We start from the raw sequence: 22,116 nt of genomic DNA on the forward strand, positions 1-22,116 counted from the left end.
GAACACTGATACTAGTATAAATAAATAAATATAAATACAAATATATATATATATATATATAAAATAAATAAATTCGAAAAGCACTTACAAAACGTATCTTACGATGCGGAGTGGTGATGAAAGCTCGAGCAGTCATGGTAGTTAATTAGTACGAAGAAACGTCTCCGTAGTGGTGGTCACCTGGTGACGAAAAAGCAGTTAATTAGTACGAAGCGTGTCCCGAAGGCTAATTAACCAATTAATATCATTTACTTCAAATCTTCAACGGAGCGGGAGTCTGACGTGGACATGCATGTTTGGTCCACCGTGGCACAGCGCAGGTTAATTTTTGATGAAAAGCTTAATTAACCAATATAATATAATTTCTTCAACGGAGACGTGGGTCATGCATGTGTGGGGTCCACCGTGGCAGGACACGTGGAGGTATTAATGCTTTTTTAAAAGCGCTGGCGGCTGGAAAAAGGGCATTTAGCGGTGGGTACTAAGTAGTAAGGCCTATTTGACAGAAGTTTTTATTCACTTAATTTGTATTAAATAGGTGATTAAATGTACCACCTTCGTACCGGTATCCCTATACAGTCTCTGTATATCCTCTATATATATCGCTTTCTGTGAACGATTTGATCCACGCCTTGTTCTTGTTTCGGATCTATCTGCTTTCGCTCCTTCTAGTCCAGCATGCCTCCTCGCCGCGCCCAGCAGAGCCGAGGTCCTCCTGGTTCTGGCTATGGCGGCCGAGGTTACCATTATCCTGACGAGGAAGGCGGCACCCATGGTGGCTTCCAAGGCCCTCGCGGGGGCTTCTACAGCGAAGGCCAGTCATCTGGTGGGGGCAGCAGAGACCGTTACAACAGAGGGGGAGGAGGCGGGAGAGGACGAGGTGGGCAAGGAAGGGCACCGCCTTCTTCTTCGCAGGACTGGAGATCAGAGGGCGGGTTCCAAAGGCCTTCTGGCTCTGGCGATCTGCCTCAAGGCAGCCATGGCTATGGTGGCGGCCTAGGTGGGGCTGGTTTTCATGGCAGTGAAGCGTGGGGCAGCCATGGCTCTGGTGGCAGGGGAGGTTACTCTGGAGGGAGAGGGCAAAGAAGCCATTCTGAAAGCTGGGGGGGCAGCAGCCGTGGCAGCAGAAGACCAGCTGCACATATTCAAGGTAACTTGTCTGTTTTTTTTCCGTTTAACCTTCTCTTCTGGGCATCACATTCTTGCTGCATGTTCTGCTTCGATGCAGCACGATACATATTCAAGCTCTGCATGCAAGCGCTACATGTCATTATATTTTAACCTACGATACCTACACATTTGGGCTTTCTGCTATGCATTTCTGTGCAGGATCATGGGCAGCTCCTCTACCTCCCATGTCGGTGCTGCTACCAGGTGTTGCGGGTATATCACTAGAAGAGGAAGAGCCATCCTCACCTCAGCCCGAAGAGAGCATCCCTTTACCCGCCGACCTAAGTGGTGAAGTTAGGAAAGCAGAAGAAGCAGGAGAAATGGCAATGCCTGCAACATCAAGGTCTGTTTTGGTTGCTCCCAAGAGGCCGCATCCAGGGAGAGCAGGACAGAGGTCTTTGGTTAGAGCAAACCATTTCCTTGTCAAGCTAAAGCCAGGGGCCAGCATATGTCAATATGATGTAGACATCAACCCCAAAGTCTCCTCTAGAGCCATTGCCAGGCGCCTTGAAAGGCAGCTCATCTCTATGTACCAGTCAGAACTTGGAGGCAAGCTCCCAGTGTATGATGGCAGCAAGGGCCTATACACAGCTGGGGCTTTGCCTTTTGAGCATCGGGAGTTCAGTGTAGTCCTTCCAAACGAGAATGTTGAGAAGACATTCAAAATCTCTATACGGCATGTGGCTACATTGGATGGTGCAGTCTTGAATGAGTTTCTTCAAGGCCGGAGAGCATCAACACCACAAGAGCATCTGCAGGCATTAGATGTTGCCCTTAGGGAGTCCCCAACATATGTATTCACCCCTGTTGCCAGGTCTTTCTTCACTAGAGAGCTAGGATCAACAGTTCTTGAAGGTGGGCTAACTGCTTGGAATGGCTTCTTTCAAAGCTTGAGGCCTACAGCTCAAGGCCTTGTGGTCAATGTGGACTTGGCCACAACAGCATTCTATGAGAGCATTCCCATAATTGACTATTTGGGGAAAAAGCTCAGGCTATTCAATCCTCGTACCCAGATGAATGATGTGACCCGTGCCATGGTGAAGAAAGCCCTGGTGAGGCTGAAAATTGAGGTCCTCCACAGGCAAACTCCTAGGAAATACAGGATCTTTGGACTGTCTCCAAGTGCAGCAAAAAACTTGAAGTTCACATTGGAAGGGGGGGAAGAAACAGGGATTGTTGAATACTTTCGAAATACTTATAATTATGAAATTCGGTTTCCTGAGCTGCCATGCTTGCAGGTTCAAGCCAGCAAGACTAGCTACCTCCCTATGGAGGTCTGCAAGATATGTGAGGGCCAGAAATACGTGGGAAAACTTGCAGATAGACAGACGACTGATTTGCGGGCATTGGCATGTGTCAAGCCAGCTGAGAGGGAGCATAAGATAAGGAGTATCATGACCAGGGAGGATGGTCCTGGAAGGTACGGTTGTACACTTGCTCTCCCTTTGATGCTTCTATGTTATTCAAGTTTTCTCTGTGTGCTTCTCTGTTGTCTTATGGTGGCATACCCATAACTGTATATCATGACCAGGGAGGATGGTCCTGGAAGGTACGGTTGTACACTTGCTCTCCCTTTGATGCTTCTATGTTATTCAAGTTTTCTCTGTGTGCTTCTCTGTTGTCTTATGGTGGCATACCCATAACTGTATAGTTTTCTTATATATGTGTGGATAGTTGTCTGTATGCTAACATGCATTTGTGCTTATGTTCCTGTGCAGTGGAGATTTTGTTTCTAGTTTTGGTATGGAGGTTTCAAAAGAGCTGACTGTGGTTCATGCCCGTGTCTTACGCCCTCCAAAGCTCAAGTATGGTAATCAAGGTGCAGTGAAGGAGATAGATCCCAAGTTTGGAGCATGGAATTTGATGAGTTCATGTGTTGTGGAGGGAGGGAATGTAGCTTATTGGGCATTTGTAAGCTTTGACAGTGGAGTCAACTTCCAAGCTGCAAGTGCCTTCATCTTTGGATTGACCAGGAGATGCCATGAGCTTGGCTTGGGTATGGCCCAACAGACAGTAGTGCCGCCTGCTCTATGCAGGAGGGAAGACCTTGATGGTCCAAGGCTTGAAGCGAGTTTGAGGCGTGTATGTGTCCAGGCTTCTCAAGCTATCCGTGCTGAAAACCCAAGGGGTAGCTTACAACTGCTGGTCTGTGTTATGGGTGATAGGCATGCAGCCTATGGGGAGCTGAAGAGAATATGTGAAACTCAGTTAGGTGTAGTGACGCAGTGCTGTTTGACAAAGCATGTGAGGCAACTCAAGTCACAGTATCTGGCAAATCTAGCCCTTAAAATCAATGCAAAGGTGGGTGGTAGGAACAATACATTGGCCATAGAGCTTCCTCAAATGTGTCCTATATTCAACAGGCCAGCAATAATATTTGGGGCAGATGTGACACATCCGAATCCAGGGGATGACACAAGCCCATCCATAGCTGCTGTGGTTGCCAACAATGACTGGCCATCTGCAATCCGGTATGTTGCGAGTGTTCGGGCTCAAGGCCACAGGGAGGAGATGATTGAAAACTTAAAGGATATGGTTCAAGAGCTATGGCACAAGTTCTGTGAGAAGACGAGGCTCCGGCCAGAGCGGATCATCATGTTCAGGGATGGTGTCAGTGAGGGTCAGTTTGATAGAGTTCTGCAATATGAGGTGATTGCATTGAAAGAGGCCATGCTGGCAGTTGGAGGGCCAGGCTACACACCGCTAATCACATGGGTGGTGGTGCAGAAACGCCACCACACAAGGCTCTTCCCTGCAGATCATAACAAGGACAGGAGCAATAATGTTGTCCCAGGCACTGTGGTTGACACCACCATTACTCATCCCAGAGAGTTTGATTTCTACCTATGCAGCCATGCAGGCATACAGGGAACTAGCAAGCCCACTCATTATCATGTATTATGGGATGAAAATGGCTTTTCATCTGATGACTTACAGGCATTGATCAACAACTTATGCTACACTTATGTGAGATGTACTCGATCGGTGTCTGTAGTGCCACCGGCATATTATGCACACCTGGCTGCGTACCGTGCCCGCCTCTATATGGATGCACAAGGAGGCTCTGATACCACTTCAGTGAGAGGTGGGCAAGCTTCATCGGTTGGAAGTGGTGGAAAGACTACTAGGGCCTCTGCTCCCCCCGTCCGCCCCCTCCCTGAGATCCAGCGAAATGTGCAGGAGGTTATGTACTTTTGCTAAGAGCAATGGCATTTTCCCTTGTTTTGTCATGTCCTTGGGGCATAACCATTTTGACATGCCGATGGGCACAACCATGGCATTTTGCTTAGTTTTGAGGTGTCACCCAAGATCATAACCATGATATTTTGACTTGCCCATGGGCTGAAGTTATGGTGCAGATCTACTTCCAGCCTTTGGTGGGGGGAAGAGCAATAACAGTCAACCAAATGTAATTTGTACTGGCAAAATATGAGATGGGGCTTTTTGGCTTTGTTTTGTTCTGTCCATGGGTTAATGTTTGTGTGAACATACATTGGACTTTGTGGGGGGAGAGGAGCTAAACCCCTGCAGACTACATATTTTTGGGATGTATGGGTCATTACAGAGTTTTTGTAGAAGATGAGAATGTTTTACAGGTAAGTATCAGTATCATAGATTACCCCTTTTGCTGCAAGCTATTCAAGAGCATGTTCCAAGTGTCTACTGTCATCTGTTTGGGTTGCGCCCTTTTTCTCTAAAAACGGAATTTTCTCTTTTTAACATTGTCTGAGGGAAAATTCTGCATCTAGAAGATGGATAGCACATGTGTTTCTTTGTAGGCAAAATCATTGTAAATGAAACCTTATCTTTCATCTCTTGCAAGTAACAGGTAGCTGTTTGGCCTTGTTTGTGAAAGAAAGGCCATAGTTATACATTGGAATTTTCGTCTCTGCAAATGAAACGAGCCTGCCTTCGATATTTTACTTGATAGTCCTGTTTTGATGATGCTTCAGATCAGTTTTGGTTTTCGTTATAAATGCATCATGTGATATCAATGCTCTTCCCTCACATCTTGTACTCTTGTTTCAAGTATAGATCTCGTTTAAACAAGCCTCATCTTATCTGGGATTAAGCTTACTAATAATCATTTTTTAATTTCAATTTTGCCAGACTGTGGTTTTCAATCAAGCTAATTACATTAAGGCCTTTTTGGATCTTAGATATATTGCTTTACATCTTCAAATAAGTAGCAAATTACATTTTGCAATTTCTCTCCTGCCATTCTTGGGATTTGAGAACTCTTTACGGATCAAAACAATCTGATGGTTTCCAAGCATTCCTTTAAAAAAAATCTAGATTTAAAAGCTTAATCATATCGAATTTTAGGTCCCATATGGCTAGATCACCATTGTTGGAAGCTGACAGATTTGACAAAACTGGACTAAGAAATTAGTAATGCAAACTTCATCCAATAAAGGCAAAGCTCCTTGTAGAAAAATTATTCTTTTGTTGAAACATCAAGGCTTAGCTTACACGTAGTGATATCATTCCGACGTTCAATCAATACCATTTCATGGTCCAACCTAGGAAGTCTAACCTATGGTCTGTCTTTTGTTGGGAGTGAAAATCGTGTCTGTGCAATCAGGTTGCCTTCTCCACGAGTATTGAGATCTTGTTCTGTGAGCTGTCACCATTATAGACATTCTGCCAGCCATTCTGACAAAATCCGATGTAGACCCTGTCAAATGGGATCAATGGTCTTCCAATAGTCATCAAAGTCCTAGGAATCAGAATCAGTGAATCTGAAGTATTCCTCAAATGTCCTGACTCCTGAGATGGACCAGGAAAAAGGTTTCCCCCATGACTAGTGGGTGACCTGCATCGTTTGATCCCCTCATGCTAGAGCGGGGGAGCTTAGCTCGCACGTGTGGGGCCCTCCAGACTAGTGTGGATAATAGTATGGAGAGTCAAAGTCCTAGAAATCAGAATCAGTAAATCTGAAGTGTCAAGTATTCCTGAAATGTTCTGAGATGGACCAGGAAAAAGGTTTCCCCAATGACGAGTTGAATCGTTTGATCCCGTCATGCTAGAGCGGGGGAGCTTAGCTCGCACGTGTCGGGCCCTGGGAATTAGTCTGGAGCCCTTGGCAATTCCCAGATTAGTGTGGATAATAGTATGGAGTGTGTGCAAGGGTCCAAATGATTTTATTTAAATGAGAGCAATTTTTTTAAATTCAACCATTGCCTAGGAATGATCAACACACACACTGCATTGAGAATATGTATTAAGGGATAATATATATATATCTCATAATATAACTACCTAGGTATATAAGTATCGGGTAGCCTTCCAAGACGACATACTTATTCGTGCACCAATCACGATTACAATCCGAACCACCAATTATTTATATAATCACGATTGATTATAATCGCATGCTGCTGAGACTCAAGAATAGGCCCTTTTTAAAAAATCATGTGACTATGTCGTTTAATATATATATATATATTATGTAAGACTACTATTATGTAGTCACATTAAATATTGCATTTTGAAGCATGTACATCATTCCTAGTTTTAGGCAATTATAATAAAGTGCACACACGCATGGATGTGCACTTGCATACATCTGTGCATTGACACCACACACACACAACCACACTCTCTCTCTCTCTCTCTCTCTCTCTCTCTCTCTCTCTCGTGTGGGTGTGTGTGTGTGGTGTGTCCGTGCACGCATGTATGCAAGTGCACGGACACTACACATGTAGGGAGTCCATATTATTTGTGAGGATATAATTCCAAAAAAATCTTTAGTTAAAGTAATGTATAAGAACTACATGTAGCAATTAATATACTTTTGTAACCTATTGATGAGCTACCTATTATAATTAATAAATCATGTGCACACACACACACAAAAATCACCATACTACTTGCATTATCATTAATGCTAGGATTTTAAGGTTAGTAAGGGATACTATCTAAGTCCAAAGGCGTGAATTTAGACATGTGAGTCCAAACACGTGAACTTACATACGTGATCCAAGAGATATGAGTCTAGTGGCATGAACCTGGACACGTGAGTCTAGAGGCTTGAACTTGGACATGTGAGCCTAGAGACATGAGCCTATAGATGTGAGCCTGGAGATGTGACTCTAAAGACCTGAGCTTGGAGATGTGAATCTAGAGACATAAGCCTAACAGCTAAAAAAGAAGTAGCCTGAAACCATTTTCTGACCTGATCTAGAAGCACCTATGATATTTGATGATGTGAACCCGATTTAGACCAATTGTTGAAAATGATAATATAGTCAATTACAACGCATCAAACCAAACCTTTTCACACCCACTAAGCCTTCGATCTGATCCGACCAGCACCACTCAGTAGAGTGCGTCCTAGTTAAGAAACAGTTAAGAAGGCTAGACTCCTTCGGATCTAGCGAGGAGGTTTGGGAAGAAATAAGCCAGCGAAACACATGCATCAGTGGAGGAACGATGGAACACTTGGAAATAGGAGCAACCACGATCTCCCAAACTTTGGATTCATCAACTGGCTCTATAAATAACAACCTCAACAACATATAAACGGATTCAACAAAACTCAATGAAAGGAGATAATAGCTCCATAGCTTAGGCTAAAGAATATTTCGTGACATATTATGAGGAATGCCTCATCATGATTCTAATCAGCATTACCCAAGTTTTTACTCCAAATATTTAAATTTGCCATATCATGGAACATCATAAAATGATTCACTTTCATTTATTTATGGCAATGAATAAGATATTGAAGTTATTAGTCTCGACGTTTGCTATAATATAGTCATCCTTGTTTACCATAATCTATTTAATCTTCACGGCTCAATTCTTGGGAAGGACAAGCAACAATATCTCTAATGATCAAACTATTAGAGTGCACAGGTGTATTACGGTATGAAAACTTGCTTTTTTTATTATGTATTTTATATTTAATTATAAATAAAATTATTATTGATGCATTTTTTTGAAACAGGAAATATCTTTATTTTTTGGAACCTAGATTATTGCGAGGTTTGTATGGTCCAAACACTTACAATGAGAGGTTTGGGCTCCTTGGAATTTACAATCTATGACTACGAAATACTTCATGTACATGTAATGTTTGTAGACTATGAAAAGCTTCATGTACATGTAATGTTTGTAGACTATGAAAAGCTTAATAGGTTAGATTTTCGGTGCATAGGCACTGGACATTATAGAATTTTCTGATTTGCTATTTACAAGCCTGTTCAAACGCTATTCACCTTCAATATTGATCCACCGAATGAGTTTTGTAAGGTTTTATCCTTCAACTTTTTTTTCTTTAAAATTATCTCTTGCAATAGCTAATGTTATTATCTTATATTTATTTTTTGGACAAATGGAGGCAAGAGTATAGGCTTCGAAGGAGAGATAATCCAGTCGCTCGAAGATTGTTTTAATGGTTTGCTCACATGTGTTAAGACTGTCACTAGACTGGGTTGGAATGCTAGATGTATATGTTTGCCAAGTCTGGTAGCTTATTCAAACAAAAGTAAGGTGCTTTAGGTACTCTGATATATATGGCAAGCATGGTGTGTTTATATATATATATATATATATATATATATATATATATATATATATATAGGTTTTCAAGTTGAGGACCATGAGGCCCAACATGGTCTTCAAATATAAGGCTTTTTTCTTCTCTTCCTATGAGGACGAGTTTGTGTTTTTATGCCTGCAAGAATATTGTTCCCCGTTTGCGGCGGAGACGAGTCATGCCAGTAGATAGTGACCACAAAAAGGAGAAACCAAAGAGTGCTCCACACACTAAAGAAGCCATCAAGAAAAAGACTAATGTGAAACAACCACTTGAACCATCCAATTGAAGCAATATATGTAATTTTTAAAAAAAATTTGAGTCCTCTCCATTTTTGTATATGATATTAAAAATTTGAGTCCTCTCCATTTGTGTATATAATATTAAAAATTGAGTTTCCATTCCATTATTCTTATCTCTGTGTAATATGAAGAGAAAGTCTCAGTAGAAGTTACATCATATTACTTTTGGAAAAGTATACATTAAATTAACCATCAAGTGCCAAAGTACTAGGAGGATGAAACTTCATAGAGTTAAAGGCGCTTTTAGTAAATAAGGAGTTATAAATAGATTGATTTTGGAACTCGCCACTCAATAGCTTTACACCGCTTTGATGGGGAGAGAAATCCAAGATGAAAAAGGCTGAAACATCTTGTACTTGGGAGAATTAAGTCAATGCTTTTATATAAAAGCATTAAGCCAATGCTTTTATATTGCAATCATTTCAAACAAGGCCATGAAACCACACTTTGTCCTAAATTTTGTGCAATTAAACCAAATCAATCACAAACACAAATCATGCATCAACCTTGTTTGATTGGTACATCATCTTTAACTCAGTGAAATACAATACAAATGAATTAAACTCGAGACACAAAATCCTCAAACCTTGCAAATCTAAGAACTTCAACTCACAATTGAAAAATATGGTGCTCTTGGTGCATAATGAGACCAAACAAAGGGTAGAAAATGTTAAGGACGTGACAAGACAATCACTCTAATGCTTTTACTATCGTGGACCACACAAGATAGTAGATTTCCATGTCTTTGGACCACCCCATCTCTAGCAACGGCCGACACTTTGAAACCCCTATGTGAGCAATACAATAGAATCTGCACCACTCAACATTGTTCGTGTGCATAATGAACATTAAATGTGTTAACACAACTGCAAGCCAAGGTGCACACCAAAACAAAATCTACCAACGCTAAAACTTCAAAATGGGTTGAGGAAAATGTTGGGACATTCTCAAAATCACACATGTGGTCCATTCCTAAAGAAGAATAGTCTTCAACTGGCTAACCATCCGTGCTACATCAAAGGAAGCATCCATGTGAGTACACTTTTACCTACCTCCACCACCGGTGGAAACCTCATCATCGACACCTTCTAGGTATATCTCTATATGGCGGGACCATGGTGGGTGTACTTGACCCATGGTATGACCCATCACCTGTAATTCCTTAAACTTTAGCCTCAATAGATATCAAGGGGGATGTTAACCCATTTTAGGGTTAACAAGGTTTGTCACACCCAATCATACACCAAAGCATGAGTAATCTACATCAAATGTCAAGGACGGTCACAAAAAAACTCATGTACAAACAAGCCATGAAGCAATGGTGTCTAAATTTCAAAATTAGATGGGCGCCCATAAAGGCCTGATTGATATTTAATGGTGCTTCCTACTCCACGAGCATGTGGTTGTGAGCTAGGATATGATCCCTAGTGTTGTAATGCATCAATGTATTATGAGATGAAGTAATGTACAAGCAATAGGCCAAATGAAAGCTTTGGGTGTGCCTGCTTAGCCACAATTTAAGTGTGTGTGAACACTTATCGCCATGTATATCAAGTAATGTCTCTTATAATGCAAATACACTCTCCCATTGTGCAATTGAGCCTTCCCTCTTACTAAACCTCTATGTAATCTTCTCTCTAATGCATGCTAGTGCTGTGATTTCGGGTGAGAGGAGGGAGTAGCGCTTGTAGTGTACAACATGACAATGTGACAACACTCACGGGAGAAGGTGATTGGTACGCTATCCATGGTAATATTGAGCTTGGAGACCTCAAGTGTTACGAGCTTGGCCATTGAAAAGATCATCCCCATGACATGTTGAGGTGAGTAGAGGTGATTGGTTGCCTCAAAGCTATCTCTTAGCCTTAACAGAGAGGGAGGAGAATGAGAAGGAGAGAGGGTAAACTACACAAGCATCAATCTCATCAACACCAATCCACCAGGTACCCAAGCAAGCAAGCATGTAAGCAACCACAAGAGCTTGAGAGAGAGAGAGACGAGAGAGAGAGAGAGAGAGAGAGAGAGAGAGAGAGAGAGAAGAAGAAGAAGAAGAAGAAGAAGAAGAAGAAGAAGAAGAAGAAGAATCAAGCTCAATTGTGAATAATGGGATTGGCCCTTTTTCATTAGTAAAAATGACTTACATACATTTCTCATATGTACAATGTCCAACCCACCTAAGGAGTGTCAAAGGGGCCCAAAACTTACTCTATCTAACTAACTCTAGACTCTATAATTCTTCACTAGCATTACACACCCACTAAGGTCAGTGGAAAAACATGTTCTCACCGACATTACACAAGTGGTACGTTCGGTGGAATCCCATATTCATTTACATTAAGTGCAATGATGCAGTTTACAAAAACGGTGGGGTTTAGGCATTGGCTGGAGTCATGTTAGCTAGTGTGGTTTAACAAGCTGCAAAATCTATGCAATCTTAAAATAGAAGAAAAAAATTAGGATTATGGAACACCTATCAAATTTTCCAAATATTTTACATACATATAAATCTTGAATAATGGGCAAGCAGTGTCGGGGTAGCCATTTCTGCAAGAGTCTAATTATAGAGAAAAGTCTCCTCTTCTTCTAGTCCATGTCAACATTTTTGAAAAGATGCTAACCATTGCCTTACATGGTTTTTTTTAATGTTGCTAATTGAAAACTATAATAGAAAGATGTATATATGTATGTGTGTGTGTGTGTGTACATACATACATACATACATACATACACACTTCTTGCACACACTTAGATGATTGCCCGCGATCTGCCTACCCGAGCGCCTCACCCCTGAACCCTAGACACTCTTGCAGATCACTCTCTAACGATTGGGTCCCATGTCTGGTTAAGCCCTACGTAACCAATTACAAGGTACATGACACACTACCTTTTTTACTTTCCAAACTTTTTGAAAAACGACCATTTTCGAGGGAAAATCTTCCTCTCTAACTTTGAAAAATGACCATTTTGGAGGGGAAAGTTTTTTCTCTCTCCCCTTCCTTCCACACATTCCGTCTCTCTTCTTTTCTACATAGATTTCTAGAACAACCTATGAGATCTTTCTTAAATAGCCATAACTATGAGATTATCAATAATTAATCCTTAACCACTAGAATCATCTTACATCCCTAGGGTTCCCCCTAACCCTTGATTAGGTCCACTAAAATAAGGTTAAGTAGTATTACGTACATAATAGTAAGATGCACTTGTGGCTTTTGGGAACTCACTTGGTTTGGTTTGATTTTGGAATATATATACTTCAAAGTCTTGAAATATGCAACATAAGGTTTCTTATGAGAGTATGCATATTGGGGAGGTATCCCCTTAATTATTTTCATGTACTGCTTATTTTAGAATGCACTATAATATTATTTACCGTGATTTAGAATTTAATAGGTAACCCTTTCTCTTTAAGCATGCTCCCAGGTCATCTTCATAACTATTAAAATCTTGCATTCTAGAGTGCCATTTTTCTTAGGTGTAGTGGTAAGCTAAAACTTGAGTAGTGGTAAACCCCTTTCTCCTTGTAGCAAGATGTGAATTCCATTGAGTTGAAATATCTACTCTAATAAAATTGAAACATCTCTAGCTTCTTTATTATCTCATCTTGACCATTAATAGCCATATCTTGAATTTTCTAAAAAACATAAGCATGGCAGTGTGGATGCTTATCCACAATTCCTCTACAATTGGATGGTGAATAAGAGTCCCCCTCTCCTCCCTCATATTATCTACTCTAATAAAATTGAAACATCTCTAGCTTCTTTATTATCTCATCTTGACCATTAATAGCCATATCTTGAATTTTCTAAAAAACATAAGCATGGCAGTGTGGATGCTTATCCACAATTCCTCTACAATTGAATGGTGAATAAGAGTCCTCCTCTCCTCCCTCATATTGGTACCAGGCAATGGCGGCTGCCTGGGGTAATGTCACATAGTGAGGCCCAAAAAGTTAGCCTACTAGCCCCTAACTTTAGGAGTTAAATGCAAATTTTTAGGCTAGTTACTAGCCAAAAAGTCAAAATGGGCCTGCCATTTACCCATGATTAAGAAACTTAAACACTAATATTCCTCCTAGGGGGACCTTTTTTCCTCCATTTTGGCCCTAATGAAAGAAACCTAGGGACTTTATATTTAAAAGCTAGAACACAAGAAGGGAGTGTGTCAAAAGAGACCTAGGGACTTTATGCACATATTTAAAGTTGTGCAATCCAAAGCTATTGATATTGTAAGGCTTGAGAAAGATAATACCATCAAGGAGTTATATCCAAACTATGAGAAGTTAAAACACTATATTTTGGAGCTAGAGGATCACCTTGGAGAAACACAAAAACAATCATTATGACTAGCAAAAAACCATAAATATTTAGGACATGCACTCCTAGATTTTGGAAATACGATCAAAGAAATGTAAACATGGCTTTTAGCCTTTGGCAATGTAAACATGGCTTTCAATCTTTGGCAAAGAAAATAGTTCAAGTAAGGGCACAAGAGAACATTCAACTTTGTATGTTTCAATATGTAGGGATGATTGAGTGCTAGGTCAGAGGACATAATTAGTAATCACCTTGAAGCATGGGAACCAAGATTATTTTAATAGATGCTAAGATCTCACCAAGGTTGTTGCTTAAGCTTACGTGAGGAAAGAATCCTAGTGAGTGGGAAAGTCATTAGCTTACACAATGACTTACAAGAACAACTGCACTTTTCAAGACAAAATTAAGGAAGAGTGACTAAACAAGTTTTGAGTATGGAAGTAAACATAATACAACCAAAATTCTTATCTCCAATACAATCTTCAATGAGATCAAAAATAAGATAAGTAAATATTTCTCTTTTAATTACTAGGGTTTCATTAATCAACTAATTTACTATCATGAAAATTAATATAAATTCACTCTTAAGAGATATTAGTCTTCTCCTTACGTAAGATAAGAATGTGCATTAGAAAAATCTAGGTAAAATCCCCTTAGCATTAGATATAATCATATAAAGTAGTAATCTTGTCAAGCAAGAGAGAAAAGACCAACAACTTATACGTAACTAATCTTGTCAAGCAAGAGAGAAAAGACCGACAAGTTATAAGACCTCACAAGAGTAGCAACAAACAAAAAACTCTCTCATAGTAGGTAAAGAAAAAAATGAGACCTAAAATCTACCAATGATTTGGGTAGTGGTACATGATAATGAGGTTGTCACAACACAATCACTACGAAAAGAAAATTAATAGAAAATTAATATGTATTATTGAACCTAGTCACATGGTGGTAACACTCGTGCTAAGCAAGAGGGAGCAATACTCTACAAACTCCATACATAAAAGACATTGTTAATTATCTACTTAGAATGACCATAGTACATGAGATTTAGCTTAGATATTAGAATATCATTAGCTCTCATGTATGCAAAAACTTGTCTCTTTAGAGACTTGAGAAAATAAACATTTGAAATGGTCATGATAGTAGATGTCTTATATGTATTCTCTAACCATGTAAGAATACACATGCTAGATCATTTTTCATTATCAAGACTCAAGACTCTTTTACTTGTAGTGTGAATAGCTAATGTTCTCATAGTTGGACTCTATCACTTGTACTATGATTAACTGATGAGTATATGCTACTTATTGCCTTTTCACATTGAAAGAGAAACTTCAAAAAACATTTAGTTTTATTTTTTTGTTTCTTCTTCATATATTGGTATACTGGTATGGGATGGTATAGATGACAAGAATATTGACAGTAATAATATACACTAATTAGAAACTTGACTATAATCTTAGAAAATATATATGTGTTGATTCTTTGAAGTTTGAAATCATGCTTGGATAATTAAATCACTAGACTTAATGAAGTTTAAGAATCATCCTAGACAAGATGCTCATAGGATGCTTGAGATTTTTTTTTTTTGCACTTGTCTAGACCTCATCCACTCATATAAGTAAACACACAACTAAAGTAAGTTGTAAAATCAAGAAAGAGGGATGTTTGATTGTTAGATCTACTCTACTTATTGTTGTTCAAGGATGCCTAAGATACCACCACCACGTTGTTGGTATTTTGGGTGACACATTTGTAAGACTATTATAGTAAGATTTTGGTGGAGCACTATCTTGGAAGTGATTTACATTATCTTGGAAGTGCTAAGATGCAAAAAACTCTAAAGAAAACCAAGTGAATTATTTTGGGCTAAAAATTCTTTATTTAAGACCATTTAAATCTTGTGACAATGGGGTACATCAAGATTAAAGCGAGATGCATGTTGTAGTTGAGTGGTTGATACCCATGACAATATGGTTGCTTCAAGCATTTCTAGGATTTATTGTATTCTTTTATATGCATATATGAAAGTATGTTGAGTTGAAATTGCTATGTAATAAAAGGTTGAAAGGGATTTTTTATAATAAAAATAAGCCTTAACTTTTGTTGAAATGGGATAATGAGTTGCATATAATCTTTTTGCATTGAAACAATCTATTACCACTACTCTTGTGTTCAAGTTATATGACTTAAGGTTTTGTATACAATTTGTAATCTTTTACAACACCTTTTACAGTGGTGTTTAAAAGCAAAAAATTACACAAATGTGCTATCAATGTAGAAGAAAGAACTTTATGCTATTAATCATACACTTAAGGCATGTCACCACTATGGTAATAAAATTTTGATCATGATAGATTATGAATCACTTAAATACACTTGCAAAAGAGCTTAGACAAGTGTAAGAAGTTATGCAAGAAATGAATTTCCAAATCATAAACATTCTAAGCTCTGAGAATGTCTAATAGATGTTCTTAGTTGAATGTGGGAAGTGAATGCAATATCATTTATTGAAATTTCCTGCAATGTGCTATGTGAGATTAATTGATATTTTAGTTCTATTGGAAAAGAGTGCAGGTTGGCATACCCACAAAGATTTCAACTAAATGTGGTAGGGATTAACTTAAAGTCAAGGGAAGGTAAAGAGTGAATGCAATATCATTAATCTAAATTTCCTTCAATGTGCTATGTAAGATTAATTGATATTTTAGTTCTATTGGAAAAGAGTGTAGGTTGGCATACCCACAAAGACTTAAACTAAATGTGGTAGGGATGAACATAAAGTCAAGGGAGGGAAAAGAGTTACAAAAGTATATGATCCATATCAAATTATTTTTACATAGTGGAAAAGTTTGTGTTCCTATCGGACAAAGTAAAAAAATAAATTTTGTATATGTAATATGCTCTGTGTGCATGACATAATGGAATTAAATGGACCTTCATTTTGGTATAAAGTTTTTCTTATGGCCAAAGATGAGAGGCATTGTTGAGTGTTATGTATAACATTGCTAGTAGTATCAAGTCAACAAGGTTACGGTAGTTGAGGCAAGCATGTTTATTACACCCTCAAGTGATTCTTGAAAAGATGTGGGAAAGTATCTCTGTGGATTTTGTAGCTACTTTATTGGGTGCTCAAAAAGATCACGATTCCATTTGGATAGTCATGAATAGACTAACCAACATGGCAACCTTCATACCAGTCAAGGTTAAACATAAGGCTTCAAAATTGTTGGAGATTTTTCTAAAGCAATTATTTAAGTTATATGGTTTGCCTAAAGATATTATTAGTGATCATGACAAGAGGGTCATCCGTTATACTTGGCAATCTGTGTTTGTAAAGCTAAACATGAACTTCAAGTTTAGTTTTAGAGATTATTCATAAATGGATGGATAAACTAAGAGAACAAATCAAAGCATAGAGGCTATGCTTTGAGCATATATCTCACTTAAGAAAACCAATCGGGAAAGATCTCCTCTTTATTGAATTTGTTTATAATTTTTGTAAGCATATAGCTAATGTAATTAGTCTATTTATTCTCATGTAATGTTTTAAACCACATGCTCTTGTAGAATTAGTCTATTTATGCTCATGTATCTTTTAAGCCACATGCTCTTATAAAATTAATGGCCATTAATATCAAGATACAAAAGGTATCATTTTTTAAATAAGAAATCAAGATGATATATGAAAGACGGAAATCCAAAATGTTGAGTACTCAAGATAGAGTAAGACATTACTTTGACCCAAAATCTATACAAAGATTATGCAAACTAGGAGACTCAGTGAATGAAAAGATCTTGAAAGAATTATGTTCTTTCAAGGCTTTAGAAAGTTACAAGCTATCAAAAAGGTATTGTTAACCTTTTCACCCATTGAGATTATCAAATGAAGTAGCTTGCAAGCTTCAACTTCCTAATGAAGTTTGAACTCATCATGTGAGTTAGTTGAGCTCTAGTTTACATCAAGGGAATAGTAATGTAATTACATAGGAGAGTTGGTTCAAATAGAAGACTTAACTGAAGTTTGAACTCATCATGTGAGTTAGTTGAGCTGGAGTTTACATCAAGGGGATAGAAGACTTAACTACTTGCGTATTAGGGGAGTACAAATAAATTTCTATAATAAACATGAGAGACATTGTCATAGTATTTGGCACGAGTAATTGATCCATTAGAAGGGTAAATTCAAGGATAACTCATGGGAAAATATAAAGTCCCTAATGAGGTGTTTCCACAACCACACCCTTGATGAAGGGAATTCTCAAAGGTGTAACCAAGGATTATGTGTAGACAGGAACTATTATACCATCAAGCTATTGTGCTAATAATAGATCAAGACATTTATTATAAGTGAACCAAGAGGCTCACAACCCCAAATTAACATTGTGTGTGTACCTAAAAATCTATCCATTAAATATTATATGCGCTTTGTTGGCTAGTACCACACATGGTATGTAGTGTTGGCATAGCTATAAAGTGGTCTAAAGTAATCATGCAAGCTTTTTGTGTTTACTACTCTAATATTCCCGATGATGATTTGGCAATGGCATGTGTAGTTTGCAAGTTAAAGAGCTAGGGTTGTCATTGTGTGTGTGTGTGTGTGTGTGTGTGTGTGTGTGTGTGAGAGAGAGAGAGAGAGAGAGAGAGAGAGAGAGAGAGAGAGAGAGAGAGAGAGAGAGAGAGAGAGAGAGAGAGAGAGAGAGAGAGAGTTATTAACCTTTGATAAAGGCTAAAATGGCTGGTGAGACCAAAAGATTTTACTACATAATCCGCATTACAAGATGCCTAGAACGTCCCCTCTCGCACAATAACAAGAAAGAAAAACCTAGGCATCTATAGGCTTAGTGTAGCATGATACATGTCAAATGACCTTAAGTTTAAGATTCTAAAGGCTCATAAGGAGCTTGGCCCTCATGGAGCATCACCCACTTTCTTGCTTTGTATGTGTCCCTAACACTTGAGATTATAAAGGCTCATAAGGGGCTTGCCCCTCATGGAGCATCACCCACTTTCTTGCTTTATATGTGTCCCTAATTTTTTCCAACTTTACTATTATAAGCTAGAAAAAATAGTTCCTTGTAGTTTTTAAGATTATTAAAGAATCATGAGATACTCTATTCATGTGATGTGCTGAAGGAGATAACATCATGGACACCTTTAGTTCTATAAGGATAGATAACATTTAAGCTCCCATCAATGGCTCTAAATGTGGTAATTGTGAAGATTTATATAGCCTTATTTTGAAAGCATAGTTTAAACCACACTATAATCTTTAATGCTAATGATTTACTTTGTTTTTATTCCTTAATTTTTGTAGTGTCATGTCTTACTTTTTATGAGATGGAGCTAACTTGACTTGTTTTTAATTTTTTAAGGTCCTAACGATCTCTTGGAACCATCTTCTATGTCCTTAACATTGTGTGTAATTACACACACCTATGCTAATGTTAATATTTACTTGAGTTATCTTGTGTGCTTCTACCACGACTAGGAAATTTTTAAAGCATGCACATCTACTCTTTGAGTATGAAATTTTCATACTGTAGTATTTTGAGTGTGCATATGTGCATGCATGTGTGTATGTATGTACATGTGTGTGTGACAATTTCATTTCTAATGGGGAGATTCAAACCATGCCAAACTAGATAAATGCTACAAAAAAGTATAAATTTTGTACATGCTTCTTGTAAGCCATGTGCCTCTTTATCTATATCTATCCAAAGAAACAAGTAAGAACATTTCATTTGGAATTGCACACGTCCATGATGTAGGGGTTTTTAGATCCTTGTCCTTATGGATCAAGGATAAGAAGATGCCCACCATTGAAAGGAAGAGACAGATAAGTTGTTTGTGTGATAGGACCTTGTGTCCAAGTATTTATGTAAGCTTTCACTTAAACAAAATCATGTAATTCACACAATCAAATATTTCATCACATCATAACATAAGGTAGAAAGTACCTAAAAAAACCATGAACAAGGTATTGAGTGCAATCTTCCCCCTGACATCATGTGTGGCTCCTTCTCCCACACGCGGTAATCATGTCATAGTCATAAAATTAGCCCTTGGAGCCATAAATAGTACATTTTTCAAATTTGGGTTCTTTCTTTATAAAAAGTAACCTTTTTCTAATGTTCTAAGGTATCAACAATAATAAAGCCTTTGACTAATTTTCTAGTCATATAATAAATCAGTTTGTGCACACACAAACCATATGAAAGGCTAGTCACACACACACACACACACACATACACAAATGGGCCTAGTCATAATAAAGCAACTTGTGCACACAAACATTTTAATAAAGTCCAGCCATGTAAATCAGCTTGTGCACACATACAGATGGGCCTAGTCATACTAAATTAGCTTGTGTACACACACATTTTAATAAATCCAATCGTGTGAAAGGCTTCAAATAATTTAATTAAATCCTAACACGTGTTCACAAAAATATCATATTTAATTCAAGATCTTTGTCTTCACACCACCCCCCTCAATCAATACCCTCACACATCTCATAACCTAAATTCAAACATAATCCACATCAGTTTTAGACAATCAATTGAAGTCATATCAATCAATCCCAACATTGTCATGAGAAAAAGGCAACCATAATATCAAATCACAATACTGCATACTAAAATGTTAGCAAAACAACATATAGGAATCCACCTATGCATGGAAATCCATCCACCGTTGATCATCTAGCTAGTAAAATATCACACTTACCCACTAGCACTATTCACACGGGCATCCCCAAATAGAATAAAGAAATTATTTTTCTAATAAAAATAAGAGTAAAATTTATAATGAAATTCCATTATCCTTAGTTGTATAATTCTATGAGAGGATAGCTTCATGATAAATGTGGAAGACGTGATCAATACATTATGTAATTATTTAGAAATCCAATCAAGTGAACGTATGTGAAACAAGTCTAGGTTTCCCATACCACAAAAACACATTCCATATATAAACATACGATGGTACAAGATATAAGACATAAATGTGTGGTGTATCCATATGAAATCAATCTAAGTCTCACATACCACCAGATTAACTCCACATAACACTCCTCAAGAACAGAAGTTTGAAATGGAATGGCCAGTTCCCATACCACAAAGGCACATTCCACATACAAGCATATGATCATACAAGATAGATGACATAAATATATGTGGTGTATCCATATGAGATCAATCTAAGTATCTCATATCACCATATTAACTCCACATAACACTCCTTAAGAATAGAAGTTTGAGATGGAGTGGCCAGTGCCCTCTAAAACTTATATTTTGACATAAATTTATTTTAAAGCAAATAAACAAACATAAACTAAAACTCTTACTCTTTGAAAACTCTCAATAGCTTGACAAATTCTTGTGATCGGTTGTTAATCCAATTCTAGGATTAACAAGAGCTACCGCCATTATCTTACATCAACAAGGAGTCACGATAGATACACCAAAGGGTCATACATTCAAGATATCAAGTAATAGTGTCCAAAGCTACAACTTGGACGAGTGCCCGTAATGGTGTGAGACGGAGTATTTATGGCAATTTCTGCTTCAAGAGCATGTGGTAGCAAGTTAGGATGAATTCCTAAGTGATGTACTTCATGGATATATTATGAGAGTAGTCATTGTAATAGCATTAGGCCTCTTATGAGCCTAAAGTGCCCGGCCGGCCATAGTTTAAGTGAGTGTGAACACTTATGGCCATGTATATAAGTGAATTTCTCTCATAATACAACATACTCTCCCATTGTGCAATTGAGTCTCCTCGTGCTAATCTCTCTCCCTAATGCATGCTAGTGAGTGTGTGTGAGTGAAGTGAGGTGTGAGAGGAGGGAGACGAGGACCCGTAGTGCAACGCGGTAGTGTGACAACGCTCACGGGAGACGCGGTGGAATTGCTTCTCAAGGAGTCGTAGAGCTTGGAGACCTTGAGGGTTACGAGCTCGGCCATTGGAAATATCCTCACGACAGTTGCGGTTCACCAGGTAAGCTCTTTTTGGATGTGTTTCAAGGAGGTTTAGGGTGAGCCTTAACATTTTTGGTGCCGCTGTGCGCCGGGGAGCCATCCCTTGGCTTTTTCCATCGTTTTGTCTCTAATCTACACATAATCCACTGTCCATTATCTTGATGAATGGTTTTCCATGAAAAAGATGTGGATTTGATGGTGATTTGTGTGAGATTTGGTGTAGGATAGCTCTCTTTTTTGTTTTTGGAAAGAATGCTTTTTGCTTAATTTTTAAATTAATTTATTGTTTTTGTGGTTTTTCATGTTCTTAGGGCTTGCAAATAGTTTGTACTAGACTTAGTTTGCATCCATTGCATCAAACAATGCAAGAAAATGCGTTTCTTAGTGAATGTTAGCTCTCTTTTGTTTAAACATAGATCTATGATCATTAATTTTAGTTTAATTGTGTGTTTTTTATTGAAATTATTTATATTAGAGTGTTAGCAAGCATTAGGAGTAGCTCAATCTTTCAAAAAATTTCTTAAAACCATAAAAAAACTGTTGAATTTGACTAATTTCTCTTAATGGACTGGTTTTTATCATTAAGAGTGATTAATCTTGTTCAAAGAGGCTAAAAATTTAGAAAATGTGTTAATTGGGATCTAAATTGATCATTTGAGTAGTTGAAATTGGGAGTTTTGAGTGTTTTGAGAGCATCTAGATACATTAAAACACTTAATCACATCAATTTTTTGATCAATTGGAGAAATTTGACTCTCTTTGCTTAATTTTACCTTAAAAAGGAGACTATAATTAAGAGT

The 22,116-nt window shown here is 38.1% G+C and overlaps 1 protein-coding gene across 1 annotated transcript; it reads left to right on the forward strand.

Annotated features, from left to right (window-relative positions):
• The first annotated feature begins 621 nt into the window (after positions 1–621).
• On the forward strand, positions 622–4,827 carry LOC147613542 (protein argonaute PNH1-like). The gene is made up of 3 exons (XM_086781518.1): positions 622–1,150; positions 1,330–2,590; positions 2,889–4,827. Exons 1-3 carry the CDS (start codon positions 679–681, stop codon positions 4,369–4,371), a joined length of 3,216 nt encoding a protein of 1,071 aa, XP_086637644.1. The 5' UTR covers positions 622–678; the 3' UTR covers positions 4,372–4,827.
• The last annotated feature ends 17,289 nt before the right edge of the window (positions 4,828–22,116 follow it).

Source organism: Cibotium barometz, chromosome 43 (assembly GCF_041138505.1).
Source record: "Cibotium barometz isolate CiBa-2024 chromosome 43, ASM4113850v1, whole genome shotgun sequence".
In the NCBI taxonomy this organism is placed as follows: domain Eukaryota; kingdom Viridiplantae; phylum Streptophyta; class Polypodiopsida; order Cyatheales; family Cibotiaceae; genus Cibotium; species Cibotium barometz.